Source organism: Heterodontus francisci, chromosome 11 (assembly GCF_036365525.1).
Source record: "Heterodontus francisci isolate sHetFra1 chromosome 11, sHetFra1.hap1, whole genome shotgun sequence".
In the NCBI taxonomy this organism is placed as follows: Eukaryota; Metazoa; Chordata; class Chondrichthyes; order Heterodontiformes; family Heterodontidae; genus Heterodontus; species Heterodontus francisci.
In genome coordinates, this window is record NC_090381.1 from 21,087,573 (window position 1) to 21,104,000 (window position 16,428).

Below are 16,428 nucleotides of genomic sequence, written 5' to 3' on the forward strand. Positions count from 1 at the left end.
AATTTCTTGAGACAAATGAAACTTATCTAATGTTTTAGACACAAATATCAATTTGGTCTTATGACCGCACAGTGTGAATAACAGTGTACCAATCAGCACCACATCAAGCTCATTAATGCAGCAGGATGAACATGCAGCATAAAATAGTTTCTGTGATACGAGTAAGATATTAGCAATCAAAAGGAGACACTTTCAGATAGCTGTGGTGGTCCACTCAAGAACCAAATATCAAATATATGCTCTGAGCAGCTCAGTATCCCATCTGGCACACTATGAGAATTTATATAAACATGTCAATGAACACTTAATTCAGAGGTCTGAGAACCAAGTCTTCCTCAGCCAATGTAGCATTACCAAGATTATGATAGGACCTTGTGAATGAGCTGGGTATGCAGAAAATGGTGAGAAAGTTTCAGTACCAGAAGGCTAAGATACATTTAAAGATAAGCTAGAGAACTGCACAAGCAAGAAACATATGAACTAGGAGCAGGAATAGGGTATTCGGCCCCTCGAGCCTGCTCCGCCATTCTAGAAGATCATGGCTGATCGGTTTGTGGACTCAACCCCACTTTCCTACCCACCCCAATACCTTTCGACTCCCTTGTTTTTCAAGAATCTGTCTACCGCTGTCTTAAAACCATTCAATGACCCTGCCTCCACCGCTCTCCGGGGAAGAGAGTTCCACAGACTCACGACTCTCAAAAAAAATTTCTCATCTGTCCTAAATGAGACCCCGTATTTTTAAACTGTGCCCCTAGTTTTAGTCTCTCCCACAAGGGGAAACATCCTTTCAATATCCACCCGGTCAAGTCCCCTTAGGATATTATACGTTTCAATAAGATCACTTCTCATCCTTCTAAACTCCAATGAATGCAGACCCAACCTGTCCAACCTTTCCTCAAAGATTACCCTCTCATCCCACGAATCAGTCAAGTGAACCTTCTCTGAACTGCTTCCAATGCAATTATAGCCTTTAAGTAAGACCAAAACTGTACACAATACCCCAGATGTGTTCTCACCAATGCCCTGTATAACTGTAGCAAAACATCTTTACTTTTTGGAATAGAAGGATATGCTGATAGGGAGAGATGAGGTAAGGTGGGAGACGTGAGAAACACAAACACCTGTTATTGAAATGGCCTGTGCAGTAAACTTCTATGCAAGTCAAAATCAATGACTCAACTCACTTTACTCCTTAAAATGCTTCCCCATAAAATCCAATAGCCTCACACATTAATGGGCTTTTGATTCTGAAGGGTTCGACTCTACAAATTGGAGGTGCTGGGGAGCAAGTTTAGCAATCAAATTCTGATAATTCAAAGACGTCCTGATAAGGAGTCGAGAATGAATTCCTTCCATTAATATAACTTACTAGGATTTCATTGCCTATTTAGACTAAATTCATGGTGGACCTTTCTCCCTTGATAAAACAGTTCAGCCAGATACACTCAAAGCCTGTTAAAAGGGGAGATGGTCTTGTAGCGGTAAATTTATTAAATAGAATAGAGATGGCTGGGCAAGTGATGTGTTGCAGCTGGTGGACGCCGGTGCGAACCACATTGACCACATCTGCAGCAAGTGTTGGCTGCTAGAGGAACTTCGGCTCAGAGTTGATGAGCTGGAATCTGAGCTGTGGACACTGCAACACATCAAGGAGGGCGGAGAGTTACCTGGACACTGTTTCAGGAGACAGTCACACCTCTTAGATTAATTCCACCCAATCTGGGCCGTGGTCAGGGACAGGAGGGTGTGACTGCGAGTGAGGCAGGTATGGGGATCCAGAATTTAGCTTTGGAGGCGCCTCAGACTTATCTAATAAGTGCGAGGTTCTTGCTCCCAGTGTGGACGAGGGCACAGAGCGCAAGGAGGATGAGCAAACTGACCAAAGCACCGTGGTTCAGAGTGCCATTCAAGTGGGGGGAGAAAAGAGAAATGTAGTTGTAATAGGGGATAGCATAGTTAGGGGAATAGATACTGTTCTCTGCAGCAAAGAGAGAGAGTCCCGAAGGCTGTGTTGCCTACCTGCTGCCAAGGTTAAGGCCATCTCTTCTGGGCTGGAGAGGAACTTGGAATGGGAGGGAAAGGATCCAGTTGTCGTAATCCACGTAGGTACCAACGACATAGGTAGGACTAGGAAAGAGGTTCTGCTGAGTGACTATGAGCAGCTCAGGGCTAAATTAAAAAGCAGAACCACAAAGGTAATAATCTCCGGATTACTACCTGAGCTACGTGCAAATTGGCATAGGGTAAAAAGATTAGAGAGGTAAATGTGTGGCTCAAAGATCGGTGTGGGAGAAATGTCCCGATTCATGGGACACTGGCACCAGTATGGGGGAAAGAGCTGTTCCGTTGGGATGGGCTGCACTTGAACCATGCTGGGACCAGTGACCTGGTGAATCGTATAACTAAGGTTGTAGATAAGACTTTAAACTAAATAGTGGGGGGTGGTTCAATTGAAAAGAAGTTTAAAAAGTCAATAAATAACGAGAGAGCAGAGGTGCAGGGTAGTGAAGGAACATACATTAATCAGAGAGTGACAGGAAGGGACAGAGAATACAAGCACAAGAGTACAGCAGAAATTAGAACCAGAGTAGGTAAAAAATGGTAAAAAGTCAAAGCTTAAGGCTCTTTATCTGAATGCACGTAGCATTTGTAACAAGATAGATGAGCTGACGGCACAGATAGAAACAAATGAATATGATTTGATAGCTATCAGAGAGACGTGGTTACAGGATGACCAGGACTGGAAACTCAATGTTCAAGGATATTCGACATTCCGGAAGAATACGCAGAAAGGAAAAGGAGGTGGGGTAGATCTGTTATTAAAGGAAGGGATCAGTGCATTTGTGAGTAATGATATAGGTGTAATAGATCTTGATGTAGAATCAGTTTGGGTGGAAATAAGGAATAGCAAGGGAAAGAAAGCACAGGCGGGAGTGGTCTATGGGCCCCCAAGGAGTTGCCTCTCTGTAGGACAAAATATTAATCAGGAAATAATGGAGGCATGTAAGAAGGGCATTGCAATTATCATGGGTGATTTTAACCTGCATATAGACTAGACAAATCAAACTGGCAAAGATAGTATGGAAGACGAATTTGTCGAGTGCATCAGGGATTGTTTCTCAGAACAATATGTTGCAGAACCTACCTGGGAACAGGCTATTTTAGATTTGGTAATGTGTAATGAGGTAGGATTAATAAGAGATCTCGTAGTTAAGGATCCTCTAGGGGGAAGCGATCATAACATGATAGAATTTCAAATTCAGCTCGAGGGTGAGCAACTTGGGTCTCAAACCAGTGTCTTCAACTTAAACAAGGACGATTACAGACGTATGAAGAAAGAGTTGTTTAAAGCGGGCTGGGGAAATAGACTACAGGGAAAGTCAGTAGGGGAGCAGTGGCAGACTTGTTCATGTTTATGTTTAGAGATACAGCACTGAAACAGGCCCTTCGGCCCACCGAGTCTGTGCCGACCATCAACCACCCATTTATACTAATCCTACACTAATTCCATATTCCTACCACATCCCCACCTGTCCCTATATTTCCCTACCACCTACCTACACTAGGGTCAATTTATAATGGCCAATTTACCCATCAACCTGCAAGTCTTTGGCATGTGGGAGGAAACCGGAGCACCCGGAGAAAACCCACGTGGTCACAGGGAGAACTTGCAAACTCCACACAGGCAGTACCCAGAATTGAACCCAGGTCGCTGGAGCTATGAGGCTGCGGTGCTAACCAATGCGCCACTGTCATAACACTCAGCAAACAGTTATTCTGGTCAGAAGGACGGACTCAATGAGAACGATGAACCACCCGTGGATAACAAATGAAGTTAAGGGGAGTATAAAATCAAAAACAGAGGCATACAAATTGGCAAAAGCTAGTGGCAGGCCAGAGGATTGGGAATTTTTTTTTTTTAGAAACCAGCAGTGAATGACTAAAAAACTAAAAGAGGGAGAAAATTGGCAAGAAATATAAAAACAAACAGCAAGAGCTTCAATGGGTATATAAAAAGGAAGAGAGTAGCTAAAATAAGTGTGGGACCCTTAGAAGGTGAGACTGGGGAATTAATAACAGGGAACAGGCAGATAATTTAAACCAATATTTTGCATCGGTCTTCACGGTGGAGGACACTATAAACATCCCGACAATAACAGATGAGCAAGGTGTAAATGGGAGGGAGGAACTTGTAACAATCTATCATGATGGAAAAGGTGCTGGACAAACTGATGGGATTAAAGGCAGACAAGTCGCCAGGACCTGATGGCCTACACCCAAGGGTTTTAAAAAGAAGTGGCTGCAGAGATAGTAGAGGTATTGGTCATAACATACCAAAACTCACTGGATTTCAGTAGGGTACCAGCGGATTGGAAAACCGCTAATGTGACACCCCTATTCAAGAAAGGAAGGAGACAGAAAGCAGGAAACTATAGACCAGTTAGCTTAACATCAGTCAATGGGAAAATGCTAGAGTCCATTATTAAGGAAGAAATAGCAGGACATTTAGAAAAACATAATGCAATCAAACAGAGTCAACATGGTTTCATGAAAGGGAAATCATGTTTGACAAATTTGTTACAGTTCTTTGAGGATATAACAAGCAGAGTGGATAAAGGTGAACCAGTAGATGTAGTGTATTTGGATTTTCAGAAGGCGTTTGATAAGGTGCCACATAAAAGGTTATTGCACAAAATAAGAGCTCAGGGTATTGGGGTAATGTGTTGGCACGGATTGAGGATTGGCTAACACGCAGAAGGCAGAGAGTCGGGATCAATGGGTCTTTTTCAGGTTGGAAAGCCGTAACTAGTGGGGTGCCACAAGGATCGGTCTTAGGGCCTCAACTATTTACTATCTATATTAATGACTTGCAGGGAGGGACAGAGTGTAGTGCATCCAAATTTGCTGACACTACAAAAATAGGTGGGAAGGCATGTTGTGATGAGGACACAAAGAATCTGCAAAGGGATATAGATAGGTTAAGTGAGTGGGCAAAAACTTGACAGATGGAGTTCAATGTGGGAAAGTGCGAGGTCATCCACTGGTCGTAAGAATAAAAAGGCACATTATTATTTAGATGGAGAAAGACTAAAAATACTGCAGTACAAAGGGATCTCTGTGTTCTTGTACATGAAACACAAAAAGTTAGCATGCAGGTGCAGCAAGTAATTAGGCAGGCAAATGGAATTTTGGCCTTTGTTGCTAGGGGGTTAGAGTTTAAAAAATAAGGAAGTCTTGTTACAACTGTACAGGGTGTTTGTGAGGCCACACTTGGAGTACTGCATACAGTTTTGGTCTCCGTATTTAGGGAAAGATATACTAGCATGGGAGGCAGTTCAGAAAAGGTTCACTAGGCTGATTCCTGGGATGAAAGGGTTGTCTTATCTTCTTCTTTGGCCTCCTTGTCTCGGGAGACAATGGGTAAGCGCCTGGAGGTGGTCAGTGGTTTGTGAAGCAGCGCGTGGAGGGGCTATAAAGGCCAATTCTAGAGTGACAGACTCTTCCACAGGTGCTGCAGATAAAATTGGTTGTCGGGGCTGTTACACAGTTGGCTCTCTCCTTGCGCTTCTGTCTTTTTTCCTGCCAACTGTTAAGTCTCTTCGACTCGCCACGCTTTAGCCCCACCTTTATGGTTGCCCGCCAGCTCTGGCGATCGCTGGCAACTGACTCCCACGACTTGTGATCAATGTCACGGGACTTCATGTCGCGTTTGCAGACGTCTTTAAAGCGGAGCCATGGACGGCCAGTGGGTCTGATACCAGTGACGAGCTCTCTGCACAATGTGTCTTTGGGGATCCTGCCATCTTCCCTGCGGCTTACAGGGCCAAGCCATCTCAGGCGCCGCTAGCTTAGTAGGGTGTATATGCTGGGGATGTTGGCTGCCTCGAGGACTTCTGTGTTGGAGATACAGTCCTGCCACCTGATGCCAAGGATTCTCTGGAGGCAGCGAAGATGGAGTGAATTGAGACGTCGCTCTTGGCTGACGTACGTTGTCCAGGCCTCGCTGCCGTAGAGCAAGGTACTGAGGACACAGGCTTGATACACTCAGACTTTTGTGTTCCGTGTCAGTGCGCCATTTTCCCACACTCTCTTCACCAGTCTGGACATAGCAGAGGAAGTCTTTCCCATGCGCTTGTTTAATTCTGCATCAAGAGACAGGTTACTGGTGATAGTTAAGCCTAGGTAGGTGAACTCTTGAACCACTTCCAGAGTGTGGTCACCGATATTGATAGATGGGGCATTTCTGACGTCCTGTCCCATGATGTTCGTTTTCTTGAGGCTGATGGTTAGGCCAGATTCATTGCAGGCAGCCGCAAACCTGTCGATGAGTCTCTGCAGACACTCTTCTGTGTGAGATGTTAATGCAGCATCATCAGCAAAGAGGAGTTCCCTGATGAGGAATTTCCGTACTTTGGTCTTCGCATTTAGACGGGCAAGGTTGACCAACCTGCCACCTGATCTTATGTGGAGGAAAATTCCTTCTTCTGAGGACTTGAACGCATGCGAGAGCAGCAGGGAGAAGATCCCAAACAGTGTAGGTGCGAGAACACAGCCCTGTTTCACGCCACTCAGGATAGGAAAGGGGTCTGATGAGGAGTCACCATGTTGAAATGTGCCTTTCATTTTGTCATGGAATGAGATGATGATACTTAGTAGCTTTGGTGGGCATCCAATCTTTTCTAGTAGTCTGAAGAGACCACGTCTGCTGACGAGGTCAAAGGCTTTGGTGAGATCAACGAAAGCAACGTAGAGGGGCATCTGTTGTTCATGGCATTTCTCCTGTAGCTGGCGAAGGGAGAACAGCATGTCAATGGTGGATCTCTCTGCTCGAAAGCCACACTGTGCCTCAGGATAAACACGCTCAGCCAGCTTCTGGAGCTTGTTTAAAGCGACACGAGCGAAGACTTTCCCCACTATGCTGAGCAGGGAGGTTCCACGGTAGTTGTTGCAGTCACCGTGGTCACCCTTGTTCTTATAGAGGGCGAAGATATTGGCATCGCGCATGTCCTGTGGTACTGCTCCCTCATCCCAGCACAGGCAAGAAAGGCTAAACAGGTTAGGCCTTTATTCATTGGAGTTTCGAAGAATGAGTCGTTATCTGATTGAAACGTAAAAGATTTTAAGGGGGCTCAACAGGGTAGATGTTGAGAATATGCTTCCACTGGTGGGGGAATCTCGAACTAGGGGACATAGTTACAGAATAAGGGGGCACACATTTAAAACTGAGATGCGAAGGAATTTCTTCTCTCAGAGGGTGGTGAATCTCTGGAATTCTCTACCTCAGAGAGTTGTGGAGGCTAGGTCACTAAATGTATTTAAGGAGGAGGTAGATAGATTTTTGAAATCTCGGGGAGTTGAGGGGTATGCGGAGCAGGGCCAAAAGAGGAGTTGAGGCCTGGGACAGATCAGCCATGATCTTATTGAGTGGCGGGGCAGGCTTGAGGGGCTAAATGGCCTACTCCTGCTCCTATTTCTTTTGTTCTGATGGTAACGTCACTGGACTAGTAACCCAGAGGCCCATGGTAATGACCTGGTGACATGGGTTCAAACCCCACCATGGCAGCTGGTGGAATTTAAATTCAATTAATAAATAAAAATCTGGAATTAAAAGCTAGTCTCAGTAATGATGCCCTCAAACTATCGATTGTCGTAAAAACCCATCTGGTTCGCTAATGTTCTTAAAAGGAAGGAAATATGCTGTCCTTATCTGGTCTGGCCTACATATGATTCCATACTCTTAACTGCCCCCTGAAATGGCCTAGCAAACCATCTGTCAAGGGTAATTAGGGCTAGGCAACAAATGCTGACCATGCCAGCAACAACCACATCCCATGAAAGAATTTTTAAAAACATGTCAAAATGCATGCTTGCACTTGGCACCATAAATATAGCTTCCTTCAGACCAAAGTTTAAACTACCATTCCGTTTGAATACTCCCTTCTGTTGGAGGAGGAAAGCATTCGCTGCAGGGTGCAGAAGTGATCTCGCAGCATTATATTTAGAACTGTCTGGGTCCAAAAAGGACAGATCCTGCACTGATCTTGTGGGAATTCTCCAAGGAACTGTGAGAACACTCTCTATGGGAGCAACAGAATCCCTCCTTTTAGGAGCTCAAAGTAACAGGAGAAAAGCCTGGAGTTTTACCTGTCTAAGCAAATCTTTTCGATGGTTTCAGTTACCTCAACGCTGATCTGGAGCTCTTACATCCATTCATGGAGCAAGATTTCAAGGCTTCCTTAAAGAGGTTATCCTACCTTCGGAGTGATCTTTGATCATTCACAATGGAGTCTAGCATGTCTGATGCTTTTAAAAGGACTTTGGAAGTGGGGCGGGGGGGTGGGGAAGGAAAAGCAGGGTGGCACTGGGATAGCTGAAATTTTTTAACATTATAAGAATCAACCAGTTATTAGTCATTGCAAAGGATCTACAGCAGGACATAAAAGTCTCAATTCCATCTCTGGCCTCAGCAATAATCCAAAGGTTTCCAACTAGCAAAGAAGGAGCCAAAACTTTTCAAATTCTTTCCGAACTCTGAAAATTTTTAAGTAGTTGGACTACATTTGCTTTACCAGCAGTGTGAGGCTCCCTAGTTTCTGCTTTGCTCCAGAGTCTGATCTGGTCTTCACTCTGAACTTACAGTTTACAGCATTATATTTCAGTGCCAATGCAAATCAGTACTATTTTGGCATGAGTACAATGAAATGCAACCTTAAAGAGTTGGCAGAGATTAACTTCTTTTTGAGCATCCAACTTCTTACAATGTTAGGAGTAAACAAAAGCAGAAGTAGTAGTTATGTTCAGCAAGGGCAATATATAAAACACAAATTCTCAGAAGGTGTCATTGGGTGATACCCTGGTGCTACTTGCCCATTTGAACACCAGCTCACTCATTTTTAGGTGAAAGCTAAACAAATAAGGATGGCTAGAAGTGTCCAAAACACACCCAATGCAAGAGTGAGATCCACCAGTTGCCCAACCACAACTTGTTTAGTTTTTAAAAATTTCTGGTGTTAAGTACCTTAAGGACTCGGGTTTGCTCCTTGAAATCCTCATCCTCGTCAGACTCCGCGTCGGGAAGGTGGTATATCCTAATACTGTGCTCCTCAATCTCATCAAGGATCTTAAAGAAATAATAAACACAGTGAAGTTAACAAAAAGATTAACTCAATAAAGTCACTGCCTCATACACAGGTTTCAGATTTTAATAAATTGTTTTGGGGATCAGTTCCTTAATTCCGCGGATAGTTAGGATCAATAGAGGACAGCAACTGATACATTAAATAGCATTAGGACCCAAGTTTGCATGGTGCTATTCCAAAGTTCATTCAAAACATTAAATCAGTGCCCTTGCTCATCAGTAATGTCATCTACAGAATTTACACACATGCACACGAGAGGTCATCCTGTAAACCTAAGGACTAGACTTTAAATTGGAGAGCTGAAGAATCTGTAGGTCAGTGAGGGTGGGTTGATGGCGAAGTAGGGATACTGCGGGACAGGACCCAAGAGGCAGGATTTGGTACTGGAGAGCACAGGTAGGGAAAGCACTGCTGAAGTCAAGTCCAGATTTGCCAAAGTTATGAATAGAAGTCTCTGTAACAGTGGAAGCATGGTAGGGGCTGAGGCGGAAATAAGCCATCTTGATAACGAACAGAATAGGGGATTTGAAGCTCCACTCAGCTCTGGGTTAAACTGAATATCGAGATTAGTAGCAGATGGGTTTAACCTGGGTGAGCAGACATAGGAATGGAGCTGAAGGCAAACGTGCAGAGTTTCTTTTGTAGAGACTGAAAGTAATGGCTGTAATCTACCCTATGATCCATTGTAAAAAAGGTTTTTGGCTCATTTGTGAATTAAAGTGAAGCAGACAGTCTGATGGCATGAAATTACATAGAATTTACAGATAAACAGGCCATTTGGTCCAAATCGTTCTAGGGTGGCATTCACAAGCCATCTCCTATTCCATCCTATCAGCATATCTTTCGACTCCTTTCTTCCTCATTTACTCATCTAGCTTCCCCTTAAATGTACCTATGCTCTTCACCTCAACAACTCCTCTTGGTAGCGAGTTCCACATTTTTGGGGAATGGGCGTGGAGTCAAAGAAAGTTATGGAGAGATACTGATGCGGACTCAGTGTCTAGAGAGGATATCACCAGAGCGCAGTATACAGCTGATGAGAGGAAAGCAGAGGGCCAAGATGGTGATTGCGAGAGAGCTGGAGGAGAAATCACTGGAGATGCACTGGCTCCACTGGTACGTAGGATTAGAAACAACTAAGGGCAGTGCCAATGAGGTGGGCCATGGAAAAGACATGTTGGAGGATATGACTAATGAAAGATCAGGAGTGATAAAGGACCATGATTGCCAAAGCCACACGGGATATTAACCAGGATGGCGACTGGACCTGCAGAGATTTTAAACTTTCTGCAATTTGTGAGCTGAAAGTCTGAAGCTCAATACTACATAGAATTGCATTGTCTCTACAATGCAGCAACAAGATAAGTAATCTATGCCAGTGTTCATCTGTACACTCTCACCCTGTCCCCATACCCTTCTATTTCTGTCTCACTCCTGATCTGATCTGGTTCGTTTCCCATTCCTGAACCTGAAATTTAATAGGATATGAACCAGTCAGGAATTACCACATCTTTGCAGTTTTAATTTTAAAAATACACCAATATTCTAGCACACAGAGCTCACTGAGGACCTCTGGTAACCACAGCCTGGTACTGCAGCATTTCAGTAGCAAATGGATGTGCAATATACTTAGCCAAGCGGGATTGGAAATAAGGCATTTGCCCACACCACACATTCTTTGACCAACCTTGAAAGTTGGTATTGTTCCAGAATAGAGGCACTCTTGTCCTGTGTCCTTAACTGTTTTGAAGTTGTACAACAAAGATGGGCAATACTGAAAAATGTCTTGGACATGTTTCCAAAGACAAGACATATTACTCAGGTCCAACTTGTTGTAGAATGATGCAGTACTACCAAGACTTGTATCACTAGAGGTCCTCAGTAGTTGGGTTTCTAGTAATAGAGTCAGCCAGCTAGAAAACTAGAGCTTCTGGAAGTGGATATAAAAGTGGACAATTCAGCATTGTTCCAGGGTTTCCAATATTTTCAGATTCCTAATCATGCAATCAGTTCCTAGAATTCATTCACTGGAAATTTCATGTCATCAGTTTACTTTGAACAGAAGCCAGTATTAAATGCAGTTACAGACCGCAATTCATGGCCAACGTGCCTCAGTTGTCACGGGGTGGGCAAGATCAATGCTAACGGACCACATCTTCTTGGGCTCTGTGCCCTAAATGAACTATGCATCACTAACACCTTCTTCCAGAACAGACATAGCCATAGCGTATCATGACGTCACCCAAGGTCTGGTCATTAGCAGCAACTAGTCCTGGTCATCACGATGAGGTGCCATCTCCTCACTGTTCTTCACACCCTCACCTACCACAGCACAGATTGCAACACCCACCACTCTCATTAGCAGCAGCGTGAAGGTGCAAGTCTGAAAGTTCCACAGCTCCAAACAACAGCCTGCCACACGTCAACCTACCCTGCATAAGTAATGATGGCAAATATCAGCACTTCACACTGTCGCTAGAAAGCTTGCTACCCACCAAAGCCTTAACGGGAAGCACCGATGCTGGCATCAATGAAGCTTGGACATTACAAGCTCAATCATCTATGAAGCAGCAGAAGCATCATTTGGTAAAGACGGAACCCACAAGGTCTGGTTTGAGACCTACTCAGCTGAGATGATATCTGTCATTGATGCAAAAAACAAAAGCCTACATGATGCACAACATAAACCAAACAGCTAAGGCACTGCATGACCTGAAAGTAGCCAACATAGCTGTGCAAAGGAAAGGGAGATACTGCGCAAACAAATACTGGATCAGCTTGGGTAAAGAAATCCAAACTACGTGTGAGAAAGGAAATCTATGAGCTATGTATGAAGGGATCAAGAGGGCCCTTGGCCCTTCCATCACCTGAAGTCAGCAGACGATGAAGTACTCACTGACAGAAGTAAACAGATGTCCCGCAGGTCTGAACACTACTGTGAGCTGTACTCCTGAGAGTCAGACATCTCTCAGTCTGCATTCGATGCTCTCCTGCAACTTCCTGTCATGGAGGAGTTCGATGAAGAACCCTCATCACTGGACCTCGAGAAGGCCATAGACCGCTTAGCGAACAGAAGGGAACCAGAATGGACAGAATCCCAAACGAAATGTTCAAGCATGGAAAGTTCCATCTAATCGCCACATCTTTATGACCTCCTCCTCTGCTGGAAAGTAGGCTCTGTTTCACAGGAGATGTGTGATGCCAAAATCATCACACTAGATAAAAAAAAGGCAACAGAGAACACTGCAACAACTACAGGGGCATCTCACTCCTTAGCGTCACAGGGAAGGCCTTTGCTTGGGTCATACTTAAAAGACTCCATTTATTTGCAGATCGAGTATACGTAGAAGCACAGTGGTTTCAGTGCCAACAGATCTACTGCAGATATGATCTTTTCCATACGTCAGCTACAAGAGAAGTGTAGGGAACAGAGTATACCCCTTTAACTTACTTTCATGGATCTCACCAAGGCATTCAACACCATCCGCAGAGCAGGGTTCAACAAGGTTTTGGAAAAATTTGTCTGCCCACCGAAGCTCCTCAGTCTCATCCGCTCCTTCCATGACAACATGCACTGCACTGTACAGTTTGATGGCTCCACTTCCGACCGCTTCCAAGTGAAGAATGGAATGAAACGGGATTGTATCCTAGCCCCTAATCTGTTTAGCATCTTACCCTCCATGCTCCTGACCTCTGCCTTCCCTGCAGATATGGAAGGAGTCTACTTGCACACTAGGTCAGATGGCAAGCTCTACAATCTATCATGGCTTGAAACGAAGACAAAAAACACATCACGCCCTGATCAGAGAACTCCTCTATGTTGATGCTGTGTTAGTCACTCTCTTGGAAACTCAGCTACAAAGACTCATGGACTGTCTCTCCCCTGCCTGCAACTAGTTCTCCTTAACTACAAGTGTCAAGAAAACTGTGGTCATGGGACAAGGTGTTGCATCTCCACCCCGATCACACAAAACATCACCCCGCACCCCGCCACCCCCCCAGCAAGTGGTTAGCAATGACTGCTACCTTTGGTCCACAGTGACAGAATCTGTCCCTTGCTGCAGAGCTCAATACACGCAGATGGAAAGTAGCTACCACCTTTGACCGATTTGCGAACCACGCAAGGAATAACACCAGCTGACCCTTAGGACCAAGCTAATGATTTATAAGGCCTGCGTTCTCAGCACCTTGTTGTATGGCTGTGAAACATGGGCGACTTGTAGCTACCAGGAAAAGCAGCTCAGTAATTTTATCTTCACTGTCTGCGACACATTTATGGGTATATCCTGGCGGGCCAAAAATCACAAATGTGGCAGTCCTCTCAAAGGCAGGCTCCCAAGTGCGTTGGCATTAATCAAACAGAGGTGGCTTTGGTGGATCAGACACGTCCGCAGGATGAAAGACAGTTGCATACCCAAGGACCCTCTGTATGGTGAGGTGGCTGGGGCCAGACGACCAGTGGGGCTCCCAAAGCTCTTCTGCAAGGATGCTCGCAAGCGTGACATGAATGCCCCAAATGTTGACTATTGAACCTGGGAGTCATTAGTTGGTGAGAGAGGGAAAAGGCAACACATCCTGTTGACTGGTGTGCACTACTATGACAACCAGTTGTTACAGCAGCTTGACAACAGGTGCCAACATCAAAAACAACTCAGTCACTTGGCAGCTTCGCGTGCAGCACCTGCCTCTCAAGGGTTGGCCTTCACAGCCATCAGCAAAGGTGCATCAAGAGAAGACACCCCACTTAAATGGATTGTCTGCTGCGTGTCCATCATCTTTCGTAGATGGAAGGATGCCAACCAGTTTACTTTGAACAGGTCAGCATTAAATGCAGTTAACTTAATAAATTAGTAGCTAACAAACAAAAAGGATCCCAGAAGTCTTTGTTAAACACAAATAGTACAAAGGTAGTCAAAAGGAAAAGTGTGGCCAATTAGGGATCATGAGAGATCCTGTGGAGTAAGAGGGTACAGCTGAGGTACTAACTGAGTATTTTGCATCGGTCCTCACTTAAGAGGAGGATGCTGCCAGTGGGTAGGTTAAAAATAGAGGGGGTACTTAAAAAGTCAGTAGTCCTCAAAATAGAAAAAAAAGTCACCCAGTCCAGAAAGGATGCATCCCAGGTGACTTAGGGAAGTAAGGGTGGAAACTGAGGCAGCTCTGTACATAATCTTCCAGTCCTCAATGGGTGGTGCCAAAGGATAGTAAATGTTAAACCTCTGCTAAACAAAAGGGGAGAAGGATAAACCCAGAAACTGCAGGCCAGACATAGCTGCTAGACTGGGTATGCGGCAAGTGATGAGGGAACCAACAAGAAGGAAAAACCTACTTGGCCTCGTCCTCACCAATCTACCTGTCACAAATGCATCTGTCCATGACTGTATTAGTGGGAGTGACCACCACACAGTCCTTGTGGAGACTAAGTCCCATCTTCACATTGAGGATACCCATCATCGTGTTGTGTGGCACTACCACCGTACTAAATGGGATAGATTTTGAACACATTCTGCAACTCAAAACTGGGCATCCATGAGGCGCTGTGGGCCATCAGCAGCAGCAGAATTGTATTCAACCACAATCTGTAACCTCATGGCCCAGCATATCCCCCACTGAACCGTTACCAGCAAGCCACGGGACCAAGCTTGGTTCAATGAAAAGTGCAGGAGGGCATGCCAAGAACAGCACCAGGCACACCTAAAAATGAGGTGTCAGCCTAGCGAAGCTACAACACAAGACTACTTGCATGCCAAAAAGCAGAAGCAGCATGCAATAGACAGGGCTAAGCGATCCCACAACCAACAGATCAGATCTAAACTCTGTAATCCGGCCACATCCAGTCATGAATAGTGGTGGACAACTAAAACAACTAACAGGAGTAGGAAGCTCCACAAATATCCCCATCCTCAACAATGGGGGAAGCCCAGCACATCAGTGCAAACGACAAGGCTGAAGCATTTGCATCCATCGTCAGCCAGAAGTGCCGAGTGGATGATCCAGCTCGGCCTCCACCACAGACTTGTGCTCCAGAACTAGCCGCGCCCCTAGTCAAGCTGTTTCAGTACAGCTACAATACTGACATCTACCCAGCAATGTGGAAAATTGCCCAAGTATGTCCTGTGCACAAAATGCAGAACCTGGCCAATTACCGCCCCATCAGTCTACACTTGATCATCAGCAAGTCGATGGATGGGGTTGTCGACAGTGCACTTGCTCCACAATAACCTGCTCATTGACGCTCAGTTTGGGATCCGCCAGGGCCACTCAGCTCCTGACCTCATGACAGCCTTGGTCCAAACATGGAGAAAAAAGCTGAACTCCAGGAGGTGAGGTGGGAGTGACTGCCCTTGACATCAAGAAAGCATTTGACCAAGTCTAGCATCAAAGAGTCCCAGCAAAACTGGAATCAATGGGAATCAGGAGGAAAACTCTCCGCTGGTTGGAGTCATATCTAGCGCAATGGAAGATAGTTGTGGTTGTTGGAGATCAATCATCTCAGTCCCAGGACATCACTGTAGGAGTTCCTCAGAGTAGTGTCCTATGTCCAAACATCTTCAGCTGTTTCATCAATGATCTTCCCCCCATCATCAGGTCAGGTCAGAAGTGGGGCTGTTCGCTGATGATTGCACAAATATTCACTACCATTAGTGACTCCTCAAATACTGAAGCAGCCCATGCCCAGATGTAGCAAGACCTGGACAACATCCAGGCTTGGGCTGATAAGTGGCAAGTAACATTTGCGCCACACAAGTGCCAGGCAATGACCATCTCAAACAAGAGAGAATCTAACCATCTCCCCTTGATGTTCAATGGCATTACGATCACTGAACCTCCCAACATCTTGGGGGTTACCATTGATCAGAAACTGAACTGGACCAGCCACATAAATACTGTGACTACAAGAGCAGGTCAGAGGCTAGGAATTCTGCAGCGAGTAACTCATCTCCTGTCTCCCCAATGCCTGTCCAACATCTACAAGACACAAGTCTGGAATGTGATGGAATACTCTCCACTTGCCTGGATGGGTGCAGCTCCAACACTCAAAAAGCTCAACACCATCCAGGGCAAAGCAGCCCACTTGACTTGCACCCCATCCACCACCTTCAACATTCACTCCCTCCACCACTGATGCACAGTTGGAGCAGTATGTCCCATCTACAAGATGCACTGCAGCAACTCACCAAGGCTCCTTCAACAGCACCTTCCAAACCTGCAACCTCTACCACCTAGAAGGACAAGGGCAGCAGATGCATGGGAACATCACCATCTGCAAGTTCCCCTCCAAGCC

At 45.2% G+C, this 16,428-nt stretch overlaps 1 protein-coding gene across 3 annotated transcripts in view; it reads right to left on the reverse strand.

Annotated features, from left to right (window-relative positions):
• LOC137375124 (septin-2) overlaps positions 1-16,428 on the reverse strand; it is a 114,376-nt gene that overhangs the window by 17,288 nt on the left and 80,660 nt on the right. For all 3 annotated transcript variants that reach the window (XM_068041778.1, XM_068041780.1, XM_068041779.1), the window contains exon 8: positions 9,023-9,124. In XM_068041778.1, the coding sequence (XP_067897879.1) occupies positions 9,023-9,124 (102 nt within the window). The remainder of the gene's footprint in view (positions 1-9,022; positions 9,125-16,428) is intronic.